The 21,170-nt window shown below is 33.1% G+C and overlaps 1 protein-coding gene across 1 annotated transcript; it reads right to left on the minus strand.

Moving 5' to 3' along the window:
- Positions 1 to 3,295: 3,295 nt before the first annotated feature.
- On the minus strand, positions 3,296 to 4,150 carry LOC131050029 (uncharacterized). The gene is made up of 2 exons (XM_057984158.2): positions 3,764 to 4,150; positions 3,296 to 3,469 (listed from the first exon to the last, which is right to left on the minus strand). Exons 1-2 carry the CDS (start codon positions 4,148 to 4,150, stop codon positions 3,296 to 3,298), a joined length of 561 nt encoding a protein of 186 aa, XP_057840141.2.
- Between the last annotated feature and the right edge of the window lie 17,020 nt (positions 4,151 to 21,170).

Below are 21,170 nucleotides of genomic sequence, written 5' to 3' on the forward strand. Positions count from 1 at the left end.
TTTTCTTTCACTGATGGTGTTTGTCAAGGTTGTGTGCTTGGTAAGAATGTCAAGGATTCTTTTACTTTGAGTAGAGCCCATCGTGCTAAAGTACATTGGAGCTAGTGCATAGTGACCTCATGTTCTTTCTGACTCCATCTTTTTGGGGGCCAAATATGTGCTTACATTGAATAATGACTTCTCTAGGCATACATGGGCGTAATTTCTAAAGTACAAGACTGATGTCTTTAATTAAATTAGGATATATGAGGCATTTATAGAGAAGTATTCTAGTCTTTCTATTAGACAGATATGCATAGATAATGACAAGGAGTATGTCAATCTAAAATTCCAAGACTTTTATTTTGAGCATGACATCCTTTTTGGCTACTCTTCTAGGGAGAATTTGAACTGCTAAATGGTTTAGGAGAATAACCTTTGAAGGTTCATCTAAATTTGTTTTGTTAAAACTGATCCCCATTCAATTATACTAGAATATATTATGTTTACACAAAGAAGCAACATTCTCCTGGGCTTCTCTTCAAGGGAGAATTTTAACTACTCAATGGTTTAGGAGAATAGGCTTTGAAGGTCCATCTATATGTGTTTTATATGAACACCATGATTAGTCATTCAATCATATCCTTTTAGGTTGTTTATTCCCAAAAATAGTAGAGATGGTTTTGTGCCAAACTAGGATGAATCACTACTCTTCCTAATGACATCCTTAACCTTTTTAAAAGTTGGTCAGAGTTGAATCAGAATTGTATATATGGAGGTCTATTGATTATTTTCCCCTTCATTATCTTATGGAAACTATGGAAAGAGAGAAACTAAAAAAATTTCCAAGGAAAGAAGTTGATTTGGGGGTCATTCATCAATAAGGTGGAAGTTGTTAATGTGGAAGTGATGAATAGTAGAATTGGAAGTCAAATGAAAAGGGAAGTTTAATTTTCAAATTAGAATGGCTCTATTAGAATGAAAGGGTTGGGATTGAAGATTCCTCTTTACATTGGTATTGAGGATCAAATAAGTAAAATAACAAGGGAAAATTGTGTTTGGTCCACTCCTAAGATAGGTTGGGCTAAATTGAATTTTGATAGTGCTTCTAGAGGTAATCATGGAACCTTTGGAGCTGGTTGTGTAGTTAATACCTATAATGGATCAATTTTAGCTAAGTTGGAAAAGCATCTAAAAGATGACACAAATAACATAGCTAACCTCAAAGCTCTACTTGAAGGGGTACTTCTTTACAGAGAATTAAACAGAAAGCTTTCAAAAATATAAATGGATTTCACCATAATAATCAATGCCTTGAGGGCGGGCTCTTATACAAATTAGATGCTCAATTGATTGCTTGGGAAACAAATGGAGGTGGTTAATTCCTTTGAAGAAGTAGTCTTCAATCATATCTATAGAGAGGCCAATCTTATGACAGATCGTTTGGAAAATTCATGGTTAGATGGAATTGAATTCAGAAATTTGGGATCGGTTGGAAAACTCTTGTTCTCTCCATGGGTGGTTAGATTTGAAATTTGAACTTTAGTTGTCTGTTGTATAACTATTGGAAAGGGTAAAAATTCTTAGGGTTAGATGGCACTAACTTTATAATTTGGAAGTAGATCTTGGTTCTCAAATTCCCCAAGGTTAGCTAATTTTGAACTTTAGATTCTTATTGCTTTATGTTCTAGTTGTTTGATAGGGGTTGAAAAAGGTAATCAATCTTAGGAGTAGATAGCATTGAGTTCTTAATCTAGAAGTATATGTTTTTTCTCAATTTTCCTACGAGCAGTTAATTTTTAATTTTTAATTCTTATTGTCCTATGTTCTAACCATTTGATAGGGGTTTAATGTGGTTGGTAGTGTGACTATAGAAAGAAGGCGAGTAGCTAAGGTGGTCTATTCCCACTTTATTTCCTAGCTATCTCATTAATTTTTCCACCTAGTTATTTTGGCAACTTGGCTATTTGCGCTCATTAATGTTCCTTTGAGATGATGGTTAGTGCGTTTCAACTTAATGGATGGATTGATAAGGTTTTTTAGTGGATAAATCATTTAGCAAGGGATAAATTTGGTTCATTTCAAGCTCTTTCTAATTTGGCCATTGATTAAATTTGGTAAACCTTCTCAAGTCTGTATCCAAGTACCAACTCATATGCATCAATGACTCTCTTGACTCTCCCCTATCAATATATTCGTATAATATTTGGTTGTCTTTTGATTTGACATTCCCTTCTTTCAACAATGCATTTTGAGAATTCTTTTATGATTCCCTTCTTCAATAATTGAAATTGGCATGTTGAGCAAGCCTACCTTCAAAGTTATTCATTCAAAAAGTAGGTTAAGAATATTGCTAAATTATCTCTATGGTTTGGCTATTTCTTTAACCAAGTCTATCCTTAAGCTATATTTTTCTTGTCATTTCCTTCTTCTTCCTGATGGATACCTCTATCACTTTGATTGCTTTGAAAAGGTAAATGGATTTCCTTGGGCTGATAACTCATAAGTGGCTCTGTTAAATGGTTGAACACTCTCATAAGCTCTTCTCCCATGTATAAAATTGTGTCCTTGGAGGTGAATTCATTAGATGAAATCACAGAAATAAAGCCAATACTGATATTCCTACCTTTTTTATTGCCATGACTCTCTCGGTTAATGAATGAAGGGTGGTAGTGGAAGCTCTCTACAAAAGGGTCTTTAAAGAAGATTTTTTGCTTGAATTAGATAAGCTTTTGCTATGCATTGACAAAGACTTAACAATCCCCTACAAAATACATTACACTATCAGAATGGAGGATGATGTTCCTACTCCCCAATTTCGAATTCTCACAGTCTAGAACAAAGCCTTTTGGGATCTCAAAATTTCAATTGTGCAGAGAAGCATCCAATTTATTAAACATCTGTTGGGGTTTATGTAGGATGGCCTTATTGGTTCCAACATGACCAATGATAATATAAATGAGTCAAAGTACTGGGTGCTTGATTAAATATACGAAAGATTTGACACCTCTTTCCAACCCTAGCACCAATCTGAATCTTAATACCTTAATGCTACTTCTGTAAACGATTATAGTTATGAGTTTCTTTTATTTATTTCAAAAAAAATCTATAAATTCAGTTATCGAAGTTTAGAAGAAAACTATTGTTTGGAGATATGCTTATGTAACTTTGATAACTGAATTTGAATTGTTAAAGTATCTTTGATTATAGTTGAGCTACACACAACATACATACAATCCACAGTATGCTTCAAACATAAAGATGATAAATACGCATAGCTACACACAACCTGATATAAGATGAAACCAAATTGCTTTCAATGCCCTTTTTCTTCCTCTTTGTGGTGTCCAGGAACCTTCTCTTCGATCTTTTCGGCCTCTTCTTCAGCCTTGCCATGACCGTGTTCTTCTTCTTCCTTGTCAAGTCGTCCGTGAAGCTTTGACTTGTTTTTCTTCTTCTGTCCCTTTTCATCTTCTTCTTCATCGCTAGGCTGTACACACATTCATTTCATCAGATCAGAGATATTCCAGTGAACTTATCAACTGGAATGTACAATGTTTTGATGAACAACGAAAGTAATTAATGCGGAGTTACAGAACATAGGATGCAAAAGTAGAATGTAGATCATTTTTGAAAAGTAGAGAATGTACATTAAATAAATTTGATCACAAAAAACAGAATTCAGATAGACAAATTATCAAATAACAATGGATAGACAGTTATTTCATCAGATCTGTCTATATAAACATGTTAAGGAAGTCATAGCCGGCCAACCAAAACTTACAAAGGTGTTGGTGTGGTGCAGCTCTTCGTGTGTCTTCTTCTCATTTTCGCCATGGAACTTGTCCTCGTACAGAGAAGCTGGGCGAACCTCGCCTACGAGTCCCTGCTTAACCGTGTTCCCCCCTTTGTGTGTCTTCTTCTCACCTTCGCCCTCATGAGACATAAGAGCAGGGTGAACCTCATGAGACACAGGAACAGGGTAAGGCTCTCCTATGTGATCATGAGAGACAGGCGTGGGATGAACCTCACCTACACCTACGTGTCCCTGCTCATGCGTAGATACAACCGCTACGTGTGGATCCACAACAATTCCATGCTGCTGATGTGTCTTCTCTTCTTCCTTCTTCCCAAACAAGCCGAACAACTCTGCTACATTTTGCTTCGCCATTGCAAGAAAAACAGACAATACCTCAAAAGAAAATATAGACAGAATAGTCTCGAGTATCTGAAAAGGTTGGATGTAGAAATACTGTGGAGCGAACGACGCGGATTGCTAGTGCAGCTAGAACGTGGGTGGGCTCAGAAACATAAACATTTCCTGTCAAAAATTTCGAGATCTATGGAATCTGAAATGCATACGTTGTGTTTCAGAAATACGTGGCAATTAAATTTTTTTACCCGCTTGCTGCTACCTAAGCTTAGCAAATTTCCTGTACAAAATATCGTAACGGGACAGTTTACCTAATTTGACCACTATGCTCTCCGAGCTCTACGTAACGCAGTCCAAGTGCTCTAGGTGCAATCTGAAACATGTGCGTTATGAAGTAGTGGAATCTAAGTATGGCATGTGCATAAGAGGTATATTCATTTCAGAATTAATTTCCTTGTGACAGGCATAACACTCCATTATGAAAATGTGATGAATTACAATTGGTAGGTAGTGGTGAGTACGTGACATATAACTAGCTTACATATATTTGGTTTTAATCATATATATATATATATATATAAAATATGCCAAGAGATATCTTTATCGAGGCGTCGATAAGAGTTCAGAGTACTTGATAAAAATAGGCGCCTCGAGAAGGATATCTCTCGGCATATATATATGTGTGATTAAAATCAAATATATGTAAGCTAGTAGCAGTCGCGGCGCAACATGAGAAACAATAAAAAAAATCAAAATAGAACTATATAATATTATATTATTAATGTTTCTTGTAATAATATGTAATATTATTGTTGCAATTATTATTATTATTTTCTATTTGTTTGTTCTAAAATAAATTATATTACAATATTATTATATTATTAGGTTAAGCAAATGCTAAAATCTAAGATATATTGAACTTTATTTAATTGTGAGTATTATGGTTATGGTTAGAATTAGAGTTAAGGTTAGTGTTATGGTTAGGGTTAAGTTTTAAATCATGGTTCGAGTTAGATTTATGATTAGTGTTAGGGTTATGATAATGTTTAGGGTTTATATCATGGTTAGGGTTAGCATCAACGTTGGGGTTTGGTTTTGGTTTAGGATTATGGTTAGCATTAAGGTTTAGGATTATAGTTAGGATTATGGTTAGGGTTAGGGTTAGGGTTATGGTTTAATATTAGGGTTAAATTTATGGTTAAGGTTAGGGTTTAGTGTCAGGGTTACAATTATAGCTGAGGGTATGGTTAGGATTAGGATTTAGTTTATGGTTATATTTTGGATTACGGTTAAGGTTAGTATTATGGTCAGGGTTAAGGTTTATATCATGGTTAGGGTTAGGAATATGATAACGGTTAGGGTGTATATCATGGTTAGGGTTCGCATCAAGTTTTGGTTTTCATATAATATCACAGTTAGGGTTAGGGTTAGTATTAGGGTTAGTCTTAGTGATTATAATTATGGTAACATTTAAAGATTATAAATAAAATTAGGATTAGGGTTAGGGTTAGGGTTAATATTGCATTGAAAGATAGTCTATGATGATAGCTATGAAAGTTAGGGGTTGGGTCAGGATTAGAGTTGTTAGGGTTAGGGTCTAGATTAGAGGGACTTATAGTATTATAGATAAAATAATAGTTATAATTGGTTTTAGTTAACAATTAGAGTTATTATTGTTGGATAATGCTTGGGGTAAGGGTTTAGGTTCAGGTTCAATTAGAATCAGTATTAGGGTTAGGGATAGGGTTTAATTGGGATTAGGGTTAGCATTACAACTAAATTGAGGTTACAGTTAGTGTTATGACTTAGGAAGGGTTAGGATTTAAGGATAAAGTATTTTGTTAGGGTTATGGTTAGGATTAAGTTTTAGGGTTAAGACTAAGTATTATTGTTAGGGTTAGGGTTTAGGGTTACAATTAGGTTAAGGTTAGGGTCTAGTGTTATGGTTAGGGTTAGGGTTATAATTATAATTAGCATTAGTGTTAAAGATTATAATCATTTCTTATAATTAAAATTAGAGTTAGGATTAGGTTTAGAATTAGGGTTAGGGTTAGGGTTAGGGTTATAATTATAATTAGTGTAAGGGTTATAATTTATGAGTTGCTACTTTGAATTTATAAGATTGTAAAGTCTATATATCTTCAATATTTTGTTATGATATTTTGAGTTAATTTTACTATTAAATGCTAACGAAATTGAAATAATAATAAATTAGAATACATTGTATTAAATAGAATATAATAAATATAATGTATTAATAACATTTGAGAAGGTTAACATTTGTTAAATAATAATCATTTTACAATTTTAACAATATTCATAATGATCAAATTTTTGTCAGTATAAGAATGAACATGTAGAAATTTTAGTATATTTGAAAATAGGAGATTTACAAAAATTTGCAAGTAAAAGAAATTGCATTCGTAAATATTTAAAATGAAAATATTAATGATTGTGGCCACCATACATTCATACAATCCATTGGCATGGTAAATAATGGTATATAATTATGATACTTACTTTTTTCAATAAGAAGTTGTGGGTTAAAGTGTGACAATTGGATCATATGAATCACTCTTCCTTGAATATTATTTAATGATATTGTTTCTCCCACAATTAATATGCTTCCATTGTTATGGATTGCTACTCTAAGAATTGTTCTTGGTAAATTGATGTGTAAAGGAGACCATATATTTCTTTGTTGACTTTCTTTATTATCTTTGTCTAACATCCATTTTCTATAGTATTCTTTATCAAATAGTAGCAAGTAATTGTAACATCTAGATAGTTCCCAAGATGTTGAAAACTCTTCCAATGAATCATAACATCGTAATAGTTTTCATAAGATTTCCTTTGTACTTCTTCTAAGTTGAAACTTGTTATTGGTAGGTACTTTGTCATAGGATCCACCGGTGATGGTAATATCATGAGATTTAATGTAGCATAATCAAATTCGATGACCTCACCATTGTTTGAATGCTTTCTCATCTAGTAAAATCTACCTTTATAACAAAAACCTCTTCTGAAAGGATAGTAACAATTTTCAACAAATAGTTGAGTCCACGCATCAAATTTTGACTCGTAAATATCAATATAGAATCAACCATTCGTAGTCCTCTAGTACTATCCAAGCAAGATTACAATTTGATTGATCAAATAAATAAAACTAATTGCCATGAAATCAATATGTAAAGTGCTTGTGATTTTTCTTATACTCAAAAGTTCTATCCAAGTTGGATTACTTGCATTAGATTTATTATATATGTAGAAATAAAAATTATTGTCTTTTATCCATTTAAAACAATAATATATATCATCTAAAACCGCCTGAATGCATTTATAATAGTTTGGAATCTTTGTTGTTGGTAACATATAGACATCTGCATCACCTTCAATAATCCATGATTGTATCGCTTTGGACCCAAAAGGAAAAAAAGTACAAAATGAAATTACATCTATGAGGAGAATGATCTTGAAATATGTTTTCAAGATGATTAGGTAAAGTAAGTAACACATTCCATCTCCTACAAACCAATCTCATTCTTGATAATTGCCTTATAGACAATTTTGATATAATCATCAACAACAAATTTTTGGGTAGGTTATCCCACGTGTATTTTATTGTCTTCCAGTAAATGATACCTACAAGATTTCAAAATTTGATGTTATTTTAGTAACATTTGATAAAATTATAAAGCACTGAGATGGGGGTGTGAATCAGTGAAAGCAAAACTAGTAACACTTTAAATGTCGACTGGTAAAAACACTTAATCAATTTACTAAAGAATTTGCATATAATACAAAGTGTTAAAACAACTTTCACAATAATCCAAACATCCAATATAACACAAGTATCTATACATGGAAAACCCAACTGGGAAAAACCACGGTGAGATGGAACTCACAAGTTAACTATCTGCAGAAATAGGTAACTGATAGGTTAAGGTCTACAAATTCTCTGTTAGGAGCAGATCATGTTAGAGATCCCAATCCTTGTTAGGATCTATACCTAGTTAAAGGTAATCTCAATAGAGGATTTAGATCCCAGTTAATGAATCACCTTGTTAGAGGATTTGTACAATAAAACTTGTTAGAGCTTGCCTGGTTAAGGGATTTAATTGTTGTAGTTGTTAGAAAACAAAAATTAAAATGATCTAAGAAATAGCACTTTGTGCTTGATTAGATCTTTTTCTGCTAATACATTATTGTATCACTGACATACTCTACAACTTGTTCAACCAATCGTACCAAGTCCAACTCATAACATAACTTGCATCTTCTATATCAAATAACTCTTTACAATGTCCTTTTATAGACATTAGATTTCAAATCGGCTCCTGAACCCCAACACAATCTCCTAGGTTCACTAAATCTGGACAAACTTCCTTTACACATCACAAATAATCGCAAAAATGTCGGTTGGTGGTAACACATCACAACTAGTCATAACTCATCACACAATCTGGGAAACCAGTTATAACAATGATACTAGTTTAGTGTTGACCGCTTGATACTCATATACTGATTCACTTGAATTCACTTTGGATGATTGTCCCCATACTTCTCCTTGTGTTTAGCTGCTGCATGACAAACTGGTAACTCTGGAATTGATCGAAACCGATCATCACAATTTCATATACTAGTTAGCTTAATATATTGGTTTAGACATCTTCATACCAATTCAAATTCAACTATACATGTGATACCGGTTAACAATGCATATGACTCAATAATACCGGTTTGCATTAACTAATATGACTATGCCAATATGAACATATGTGTGTGCCATTAATGACAACACATAAAGTCATCCAATACAAAAATCATCATCAAGCCAACAACTTTTTGTTTAAAATAATATTTAATATACAATGATAAGTGAGATTTCGATTAAAAATATGTTATGTAAACTATTATGATAAGTATAACCATTGCTAGGGATAGTTGTTGCATACAAAAAAGGTTTTTAAATATAATATATCTATCATAAATCTTGAACTTTTATTAGAAAAAATGTATTGGAAATAATTATTACAATACAACATGCAAAATGAAATAGTCAATTGAATACATATTTATGTATACTATTTGTAATGAGTATTGAATATTGCTTTTAATTTAATTTTTATATATAAATGAAATATAATGTATTGATTAAAAAAATTTGTACATCAGTTATTTTCCATTGCTTTCAGCTTCTATTCTTCTTTTTTGGTACTTTCAATTTATTTTCCCTTTTTCATTTTTCCATATCTTTCAAATGTGAATGGTGGCATAATTCATAGTCCTTGTAAGGACTTCATGTGAGATATTTCTATAAATGTAAGTCATGTTATTTCTATTGGTCCTATATCAATAGTGTCTTTGTCAAGTGTCAATCCTTGAGATTTGTATATCGTTAGCACCCATGATAAACACAATGGTATCTATGAAGAAATTCCCCTTTCAATTATTGTAATTGGAACTACAAATTGATGGTGATCATCGAATGGTATGCCCGAGTAATTATCAAATTCAACTGATACATATCGTGGTAGTTCTAGTGGACCACTTCCAAGTGTATATACAATTTTTTGAATGTTTTCAAGAGATCCATTTACAAGTCATTCTTCAATCCATATATTTTATGTTAGCATAACCCTTTCATTCTTATACAATAATTGTTCAATATTAAGTTCATCGTCTATTCCTCCTTCAACATCATTAAAGCTTCTTGTTCTTCTAGCACTACTACATGCCACTAGATTTTGCAATGAGTGTAGTTTCCTTTTGTTGTGGTTGCGAACATTATCATTTGTTGAAAATAAATGTGCACCATTGTCAAACTCCTGGTTGTTTGTTGCATCAGTTGTTGTATTAGAACATGTGATTAACAACATCTAGTCATCTATGGTAGGTTTTGCATCCCTTATCTTTGTTAGAAATAGGCTGAATTTTTGTTGCTCACCGTTTTGTCCATCTTGCCAAAAGATATGATCTAAAGTGATATTATTTTTAAATTATTTCCACAATAACTTTTATCTTCTTTTACTTTGATACGGTGGCCTATCATTGACTACTGGCAATTGTCCAAGATCCCCAACCCAAATAATAGATATTCCTGAAAATAGTTTCGGATGATTGAGTATTTGAGTTCATATATGTTGTATGTAAGAATTGACATATTTACTGAAAAACAAATTGAAATTCATAAGAATTTAATAGAAAAATCTCGATTCAATCACATACCTGTAAATGTTCAATTTTCACTTTGTGAAAAATCACTGGCAATTGTCCAAGATCCCCAACCAAAATAATAGATATTCCTGAAAATAGTTTTGGATGATTAAGTATTTGAGTTCATATATGTTGTATGTAAGAATTGACATATTTACTGAAAATCAAATTGAAAAATCACATACCTACAAATGTTCAATTTTCACTTTGTGAAAAAACTTGACGTAATCTCGAATCTATGTTTTCAATTAACTTTTCATCGATAAAGCTCATTTCATCAATCAATATGTATATAACATTTGCCATTTCTTCTTGGAAGATTGTTAATCTTGTTCCCTCAAGTTCTTTGAAATCTCTTAATGGGATTAGTAATTTGGCATGACAAGTAGAGGAGATCGATTTGGTCTTGACACATTTTGAAGTGCTTGGTTTATAGTGCATGGGTGGCTAGAAGATGTTGAGTCCCACTTTTGGGCAAAAAGTGGAAGTGTTTTCTTTGCTTTTGATGTAGATTGACATCATATTATTAATTTTTCTATAAACCTAAAAACAAAAATGTTATTGAAGTTTTACCGAACCTCAGTATTTTAGGTTTACATACCACTCTTGACTAATAAATAAAAGAAAAATAGTAAAATTAATCTTATCACTATGAATTTTACATTTTTGAAATCAAGACACTGAGAAATCTAATGGGTTTTTGTTTATGTTGGCTTGATGATGATTTTTGTATTGGATGAATTTATATATTGTAATTGATGGCACATATATACACACACATATGTTCATATTGTCATAGTCATCTTAGGTAAGTCAAACTGATATTTTCTAAGTCTTAATATTGTAAACCGGTATCATATGTATAGAGAAAGTCCAACCAGTATGAAGGTGTCTAAACCGGTATATGTAGACAACTGGTATGTGCAGGTAAGAAAATTGGTTTTTGGTCAATTCCATTATTACGCATTTCGAGATGTAGTGGAGAGAGACAAGGAGGTGCATGGAGACAATTGATATATGAGTTTGATGTGGTGAACACTAAAATGGTATAGGCATTTAAACCAGTTTTCCCTCATTGTGTGATGAGTTATCATCGGTCTTGATTTGTTACCACCAACCAACATTTTTGGTGGTGATCTTTGATGTGTTATGAAAGATTGTCCAAATACACAGAACCTAGGAAATTGTGTTAAGGTTCTTGAAGTCAACATGAAATCTAATGTCTATAAAAAGACATTCTGATGAGTTATTTTCATATGCAAGATACAAGTGATGTTATGAGTTAGAGTTGACGCGATTTGTTGAAGGAGTTATAGAGTGTGTCAATGATGCAATATTGAGTGAGCATAAAAGGATCTATACAAGCAGAATGTGCTATTTCTAGATCATACCACTTGTTGTTTTCTAATCACTACAGTAGTTAAATCCCCTAACTGGGTAAACTCTAATAGGCTTCATTGTACAAATCTTCATAGAAGGTGATTCATTAACTTGGATCTAAATCCTCCACTGAGGTTACCTTTAACCAGGTATATCTCCTAATAGGGCTTGGGAGCCCAAGTAGGATTCACTCTCAAGAGAGAACTTTTTAGACCCTAACCGGTCAATTACCTATTACTACAAATAGTTAACTTGTGCATTTAATTTCTTATTTTATGGTGAATGTTTTATTCATTGTGAATGTTGTTATAACACTTTGGATTGCATACAAAGTCTTAAGTAAACTGGTTAAATGTTTTTACCAGTCTGGGATTAAAGTATTATTTATTTTCTATCGTTGATTCACCACCCCTCTTAGTGCTTTATAAGTCTATCAATTGGTATCAGATCCTAAATTCCTTAAGGCCTGACCACTTGGAAGGAAACCCTAAAGCCATTATGGGGGATATGAGTTATAAAGAGATGGCTAGAGTACTTGATGAAATTAGGGATGAGCTAGAAACCCTGAGAGGTAGATTCAAAGCTTTATAAGTAAAGAGGAGAGAACTGACTGAACAATAATTGGAGATATCTGACAACAACCCTTTAGATGAGGCTCCACTTAAGGAGAGAACTTGAAGCTCTTACAATCCATATGAGTCAAGACCTTGAAGCAAGAAGGGTAGATAAAGATCTGATCAAATAGAAAGATCATGAGATCTCTAAGATCGAGTAGGAGAATGCAACATTGTATGAACACTAACAAGAGGAGAAGGAAGAAAAAGAAGCATTACAAGTAGATCTTGAGATGGCAATGTCTCTTAGAGAGACACTCGTGAAGCATAATGAAGATCTTACCAAAGATCTTACTAAAGCCAATGAGAAGCTTGACAAATTCAACAAAATCTCTTCTATGATGGATGAACAGATCCAATCTCAGAGAATGAAAGGTGACACATTTGGATTAGGATTCAACATATTGAGCAAGGTGAGTGTTCTAAATAAAAGGATACTTTATCAAAAGACAACCCGGTATCTAAAGGCATGAAATCGGGTAAGAAGAAGTTTAAACTAGTTTGTTTTAATTGTCTTAAACTTGGACATACTGCCAATGTGTGTAGAAGAAGATCTAATGTGAACACAGGCTATAATTCTAATACTAGATATTCTTCTTCTTATCCTTACTATATGATCTTCTACCACTTGATTGATCATCTTCATTCTTATCACCATAAGGACATTTATCAGTAAAATGTCCAATCTTTCCATAGTTGAAACATTTCGAAGGAAACTTGCCTTTGTATTTGCCTAAACCTATCTTGAGTCTTCTAACAAAGTCAGCCATAATGTCATTAGAGTATTCACCAATTGCATCATCAAAATATTATTCATTTCCTTTTCTTGATGTCTTGATTTGCAACTTCTTTCTTTACAACATCAGTACCAGTAGTCCTAATCTCATAAGCAGTTAGGGAGCCATACAACTCATCCATTGTAAAGACTTTCAGATCTTTTGCTTCTTCTTTTATTGAGACCTTTGTATCATACTTATATGTAAGAGATCTAAGTACTTTCTTCACTACCACCTCATCTTTTATTTCTTCTCAAAACCCTCTAATGGTATTTGTTGTTTCATCAACCCTTTGGAGATAGTTAGCAATCTTCTCTTCATCTCTCATCTTCAAACCCTCAAGCATTTCTCTCAATTTCTGCAAATTGGCTTCCTTGAATTTACCATCGCCTTCAAATATCTTCTATAACTTATCTCAAGTTTCCTTAGTAGAAGAGAAGTTCATAACTTTAACAAACTCATTATTAGACAACCCACTAAGAATGAAATTCTTAGCTTTAGTATTGTTCTCATATTCCCTCTTAGCATCTGGATCAATAGGGGAATTATTAGGGACTGTATAACCATTCGCAACCGACATCCATACATCACAACCTAGAGAGGAAAAATAGGTTTTCATTCTTCTACTCCAAAAGGCATAGTTGACACCATAAAACATAGGACCTTTTGAGCAGGTGGATTCATTTCATGTCATTGTGAACACTTGACAGGATCCACCCAAGCTAGAGAACGCTTTTGACAAATAGGGTACCTATGGCTCTCATACCAATTTTTGGATACAATGGATCACTAAGAGGGGGGTGAATCGGTGATTTAAACTCCTTTTAGTCAACAAGGACATACAAGTAATATATAAAACAAACTGAGTGCTAACCAATAGCTCAAACAATGCAAATAGGGTGTGTGAAAGGACTTGCTAAAACATTAACATAACACATGTACAAGAATACATCATACAACACCAAATATATACGAGGAAAATCCACCCACTATTGGAGATCTTCTGCTCCAATCCATCCTCACAATGAATCTTTGATTAAAATATTTTGGGCACCATCCCTTGATTTATGAGCACCAACTCAAAGGAGCACCAACCCCTACACAATTTATAGAATACAACCTAAAGGATCTACAAACCCTACACTAAGCTTCAACTCAGTGAAAACAATAGAAAACTTAGTTGTACAAATGAAATCATTGTTACAAATGAAGTTTTTCAACCTTACAATATTCTGCTCTATTCGTTCCAACCTTACCGGTCTGTATTCACTCCACCCACTCTGCAAATTTTCTTTTCTAATCACTTCTCTAAATCCTCTCTCACAATGTCTTTTCTCCTCAACTCACACTTTATCACTCTTTATCAGGTACCACTTTTGTTAGCTTGTCACATCTTTGTTCTATGCTCACTACACCAATTTGTTCCTTACACCAGTTTATTATGCTTCCCCTTACCGGTCTAGTCTTCACTCATAAAACACTTCAGATTTTTATCTCTTTGGTTCTTAGATAGCGATTTCACAGTTGCCTTCACTCTTCAACAACAACAATCATAATCTCAAGTCATCATATTTGAACTTGAGCTTTCCCACCAAGAAATAATTCAAACTTAGGGTGGTTAGGGTTTCCTTCACCTAATAAAATCTGCATGAGATCCAATCTAATTTATCTTGGATCGATCACCTATACTCAAGGAATGCATCTGTATGTGTTTTCCATTATCCAATACATATTTGCTAAAGATAGCAATTTCATCCATGATTTTCTGCCTTGAAATCTGTCAACTTGTTTGCAATTTAGCTATTTCCTTCTCGAGGTTCTCTTGCAGTCTATTTTCTTTTCTTCGATCTAGGCACCAAGTACTCACTGATATTTCTCTATCATTATTTCTTCCTCGAGTCGCATCAGTCAGTTATCATCCCATGATTTGTGGTTGTTTCATTAATGTCGACTTAGTTGTTTCAACAACCATGTCGATGGACACTTCAACAACCTCTGCATGCTTGCCACCTTAGCTCCACATGGCATGGCATCAGTCATGCACTTAGCTCACCGACACAAGGTCAATTTATTCTTGAATATTCAACAAACTCATACCGGCACAAGCCTATACTGGTGAGACCTTCTCTTGTCGCTAATCAATAATCCACACTACACCAGTAGCACATCTTCACCTCAGGTGGTTTGTGATTACTCTAAAATTTTGCCTCTTCATCATAAACAGGAAGCCAACCTCTGAAACAATTTATGTTGTACCGGTTATTACTCAACATGCTAATACACACATGCATCTCACCTCATACCAGTGAAGTCACTGATAGTCTCAATAACTACTTGTCTTCCATTATACTAGTTGAAAAGCCTTCATGTTAATCTTCTTAATACCTTATTTGTCTTTCACCATATTGGTACACTCTTCTTTATACCGGATGGCATACCTCTATCGGTAGCCTATCTGCAATACTGATTAACATCAATGACATGTCAATGCCAAAAGAAATGGCCATCGATTTTGCTTTAAACGGTACAAAGTGAAATGGGCGCCCGTTTTTTAAAATTAGGGGTCGGAAGCAACCCTTAGCCTTTTTTTTTTCTTCGGGATAGGCTTGGTCCCACCAAGCCTATGCTTGGACCTCCAAAAAATTGGCTAAGGTAAAATGACATTAGATTTCTACCTTGGCCTAATTTTTTCAGGCCCTTCTTGATTGAATTTTTTGATGAAACAAAAACCCATTAGAGTTTTCAGTGTCTTGATTTCAAAAATATAAATTTCATGATGATAAGATCATTTTTACTATTTTTTGTATTATTTATTAATCAAAAAAGGTACCTAAACCTGAAATGTTGAGGGTCAATAAAATTTTAATAACTTTTTTGTTTTTAGGTTCTTAGAAAAATAAATTATATGAAATCAATTTAGATACAATTATTTTGAATATTAAGAAAAAAAATTGAAAAATATGAAATTTTCATCAAATTATGGTGGTCATACACCCGATGTTTTGAAAATATACCTTATTGTCGGTTAAGAATTAATTAAAAAAATATATTCAATAAAAAAATAAGAAAAAATATTCTCATCAATATTTGGTGTCTTAGGTATCGTTTGCCAAAAATATTTACAAAATTTAATTTATTTGAATCAAAAAAGGGTGGTCATACACATGTGTGGTATGGTCCCAAAACAGGAAAAACCAGTTTTTAAACATGCCTACTAAAAAGAAATTTATACCATGTGGGTATTAAAATAAATTACATATTTGAAATGTAGACTCTGAGCACTACATTCTTTATTACTAGAGTTTTTTAAGATTGAATCTCTAAGTGCATCAAATTATGACATCAATCAAGAGAAATTTTGAAAAACAAAGAAAACACTTCCACTTTTGCCCAAAAGTGGGACTCAACTTCTTGCAGCCACCCCATGGTTATGTGGATTTAGACTGGGCAGGTCATATTGATAGTAGAAGATCCACTAGTGCTTATGTGTTTAGTTTATTTGGTGGTGCCATTAGCTGGATGAGTAAGCGACAGGTTGTGGTTGCTTTTTCTACTACTAAAGCAAAGTATATGGAAGCTACTCATGCTTGTAAAGAGGTCATTTAGATTAAGAGACTATGTTCAGACATTAGAATAAAACAAGGAGCCATGATAGTTTATTGTGACAGTCAGAGTGTGATCTGCCTAGCCAAGAACCCAACATTTCATACCCAGACCAAGCACATTGATGTTCAGTATCATTTTGTCAGAGATATGGTCGAAGGTGGTAGAGTGAAGGTGATTAAGGTAAAAAATTTGATGAATGTTATAGATGCTTTAATAAAGGTTGTAAGCATAGAGAAGTTCAGATGGTGTTCAAAGTCTATGGGCCTCATGGCCCCTAGCAATTGATTTATTGTATTTATACTCCCTTTTCTCTTGCAAGATGTTCCACAAGTGGGAGATTTGTTGGAAAAATGGTGTCTCGACCTTGCATTTGCATAAGGTTACTATTTATAGTAAGTTTTCATTTGAGAACGAAATGGTGTGAAATTCTCCTCGAAGCTTCTGGTTGGCTAGATAAGCATTCTGGAAAAGTTACATCACAAGATCACAGCTAGTTTTGAAGATATTAATTTTTTTGTTTTTGAAGGGTCTAATGGCATGCTTAAATTTGATTTTGAGGACTTTAGAGGCCCTGAAATGACTTCAAAAGTGGGTGTAAATGGCATAGTAGTTTATAAGGCAACAAAGCACTTCGTGAGCTTTTGACACTTCAAACGGGTCCTCAACAGGGCACACGATTCTCAAGTTATGGCCTCAAAATACATCAGACACATAAATGAGCTATAAAAAGGGAGGGACATGTCATAGGACATCTAGGAGGGATATAAGATTAGCTACAATTTATTGGGTGGTTTTAGCCCATGGTTTTACAATACTATTTGACGAGTTCTTCTATTGTATTTCCTATATATGAGGTGTATGGGATAGAGGTTGTGTGTAAGAGTATTTAAAAAGTAAGGGGGAGAAATTCTACTAAAACTTAGTATTGCTAAGGTAATATGCAATGTTTGAATAGAAAATATTATTTTACAAACTTTTCTTTTATTTTCAAATATAGTAATAACTCTTCTTTCAAGAATTAAGTGAAGAAGTTTATTGATATGATCCATACCCAACATCACTTCTCTACTCTTTATAATCCAATGGCCAAGTTGACAATTCACTTAAATTAAATGAATTATTTAATGTAAGCTTGTTGATCAGCAAAGTAAAAATTGGCATCCATATCATCCTACCCTATAGACCTACAATACTTTTGAGATTTTTTTGCATGTGTACATCTCATTTGATCTATCCCTACCCTTATCCTTACTAATTCTATTATTGGAGAGGTTACATCTTTCATTAAAGTGTACTTTAGCAGCTAAACCATTATCAATTCCATATAAACGTTCAAAGATCCCTCTATAGATTTCATCATAACAAAAATAAGCCAAATTATCATCATAACATCACATACATTTATTTCTATATCATAATCATATCAAAAACACATCACCACTTAAATTTTATGACTAAATTTTCTACTACTAAGGTCATAAAATTTTTGAATAGAAAATATCATTTTACATTTTAACTTTAATTTTGTTTTTAAATATAGCAATAACTTTTTTTCAAGAACTATTAAGTGAAAAAGTTTCTTGATATGATCCATAGCAATAAAATTGTTGATCAACAAAGTAAAAATTGGCATCCATATTATCCTACCTTATATATTTACTATACAAACATTTTTTCTCTCATGTGTACATCTCCTTTTATGTCATGTTGAGGTTATTATGTCTCTAAAGATCAAAATTTCTTCACTTCAATTCTTTCTTCACCTACTCATTGATGGTATTATGTAAAATGATTGTCATCACCAAGAGCTTAAGATGTCTAATGATATTGCATGAATGTTTTGGAACAACTATGTCTTCCACAAGCAACTTGTATGACCTTATAATTAACATGCTCTCTATTACACTTTCCATTGTAAAAGAACAATAATGCAATATGCGTGGAAAAGATCCGATAGGTACCTCTCTATGCTCCTTCCTTTTTCTTATATATGCTATGGTGCTCCAATTTTCCCAATACATGTGTTTAAATGAAACTTGACATGTCGATTCATGTGTTTGTTGTCTCTTTGTTTATGTATGTTATAAATTCTTAATAGTCCTAGTTTTTTTCTAATGGTGTTACCCTTTGTATGCCTTGTCACATTCCTTCCTTCTTAATTAGGTGGTTATTAAAAATGCTATTTCTCTTTCTTAATTATGTTTTCTAATTATTTAAGTTTGTTTCTATTATTTACAGATAATTAAATTGAATCAATAATTTATATTTATTTCATAAACAATTACAAAAACAAGAGTTGTGATACAGTTGGAGTCCCTCCCAATTGCAAAAAATATCAAAAAAAAAATATAGCGGAGATTAATAGAAAATATTGATCTCTAGTGTGGAAATTGCAGTTGAGATGAATAGTCAGAAAACTTTTTTTTTTTTCTTGGTAATACAATAGATCTTTAAGGTTATAAGAAAATTGTAATCATTTTGCAGTATCCTGCTAAAACATTGTGAAATAATCACCATCTTGAAAGAACCAAATAAAATGCTATATCCTTCAAATTTTCGTTAGGAAAGATTTGTGATGCAAGAGAAAGAAACCCCTCTTGCCAATAGAAATTCACAATTCAAAAACGAAAACAAACACAGACTCTTGTGTTTAGATTGCAACAAAGAATTTAATCTTATTCTCCTCAAAGCTGTAAAAACACTTTTACAATAATGGCCTTCTAATGGCCCTCTCAAACTTGCAGACAAACAAACTTCTCTCACGCTCTGCCCCTCTTTCCTTCATGGGTCACTGTTACTTTCCACGATTCCCTTCCCTATTTACACAACCACACACCAGTTTCTTATGCCCTGCACACCTTCTTACTTCACATGGGTTACTTCTACCATCGACTCTCTATCCCAACAATGCCTCTTGTTCTCTATTAATCGCATTGTCAAGTCATTTTCTTGTAACACATGCTATATCTCTTCATATTTTACCTTTGAACTCGGTAGAATGTGATTGCAATTTGAGTTTTACTTCCGCATCTATTGACCTTACGCATTCCTTCACCATTGGTTGTTTTATGTACCAAAAGACTGAATAGCCTTCGACAGAATTTAATATTTTAAAATAAACTTGCTCCAGGTTTAAAAACTTCTGAAGTTTAATAAAAAATTCCATTTTGTGCAGCACCAACACTCATTGCATTCCACGTGGGGATATTTTCTGAGGCATTCTGTCATTACTGATCACTAAAATTTAACAAAGCATACTACCCATTGACTGTTTGGATGATCATCTAACCAACTTGGTAATATGTAAAAATCTTGGTCAAAGATTGCACTGATCTCTTTTTAAAATTAGTGCCATTTTATATGAGTATATGATAATGGTGTGACTATATTAACTTTTGAATATACTTGCTGGAAATGTGAGTACAGATGTGTCTCTGATGCCGAGTTTCCTGGTTACTATGGGAAGAAATTTATGTTATATGCATGGATAGGTGCAGTAAATAAAAAGTGCCCTAAAGAAGTTTCTATGTATTTGGTATCTATGTCTCAGGGTTTGCCAAATTTCTAATATAAAGTTTGAAATGAGATGGACTTAAAGAAAACAGAAAAAAAATCATTTTAGTTTGCCCCAAAATGTGTATGGAAAAAGGCTTAGCGTTTGTCATTAAAATATAGTTTAAAAACATGTTTTTAATTTGGTTTTTTCAGACTTATTCTTGTGGGCCTCAGTCTTATTTTGCGTTGTTGCGTGACTCATTGTCTTGTGAATGTTCGCTCATGGAAACTGGGTGTTTAGTGTTGATAGCCTTCTGCTTGTTGTTTGCAGATGTGGTGGCTGCTTGTTTTATTCATGTTGACAGTCTCAGGCTCACCATTGTAGAGATGGTAGCTGCTCATACAGATTTTATTCACAGAATTAATTGAATGTGAAGCAATTTGATTTTGTTTCAATAGTTTAGCAGCCAAGCCCATGTCAGAGGCATATGTTATTAGACAGGAGGGTTGTTTGTTGACTGTTGAGTGTCACCGCAAAGTTATGTGGTGCTGCAATGCCCTGTGGGGAAGCTGTAGCTACAGGAGACAAAAGCCCTACCACACTCAATAACATCTGTTTTAAAAAGAATAGACCTGTTTCATGGAGACTGAATAAATATTGACAGGCATATGATTCCCAAAAATTTGCTATTAAATACTGATGCATTGCAAAGAATACCAAATAGTTACGATAAATAATCCACACTTTTATAATACTATAAACCAATGAGTTCGAAAAATATCATGCATTGTTAAATCTTAGTGATACTAATCAACATAAAAATTCAACTGGCATCATCCAGTAATGTTGCTGGAGAAGACAGACACATCAATGATATGAGTACATTCTTTGCCAGACTAAATCTGTGATTTTCCAAAAAGTTGTGTGATTAACCATAAAAACAACATAAA

Source organism: Cryptomeria japonica, chromosome 4 (genome assembly GCF_030272615.1).
Source record: "Cryptomeria japonica chromosome 4, Sugi_1.0, whole genome shotgun sequence".
NCBI lineage: Eukaryota > Viridiplantae > Streptophyta > Pinopsida > Cupressales > Cupressaceae > Cryptomeria > Cryptomeria japonica.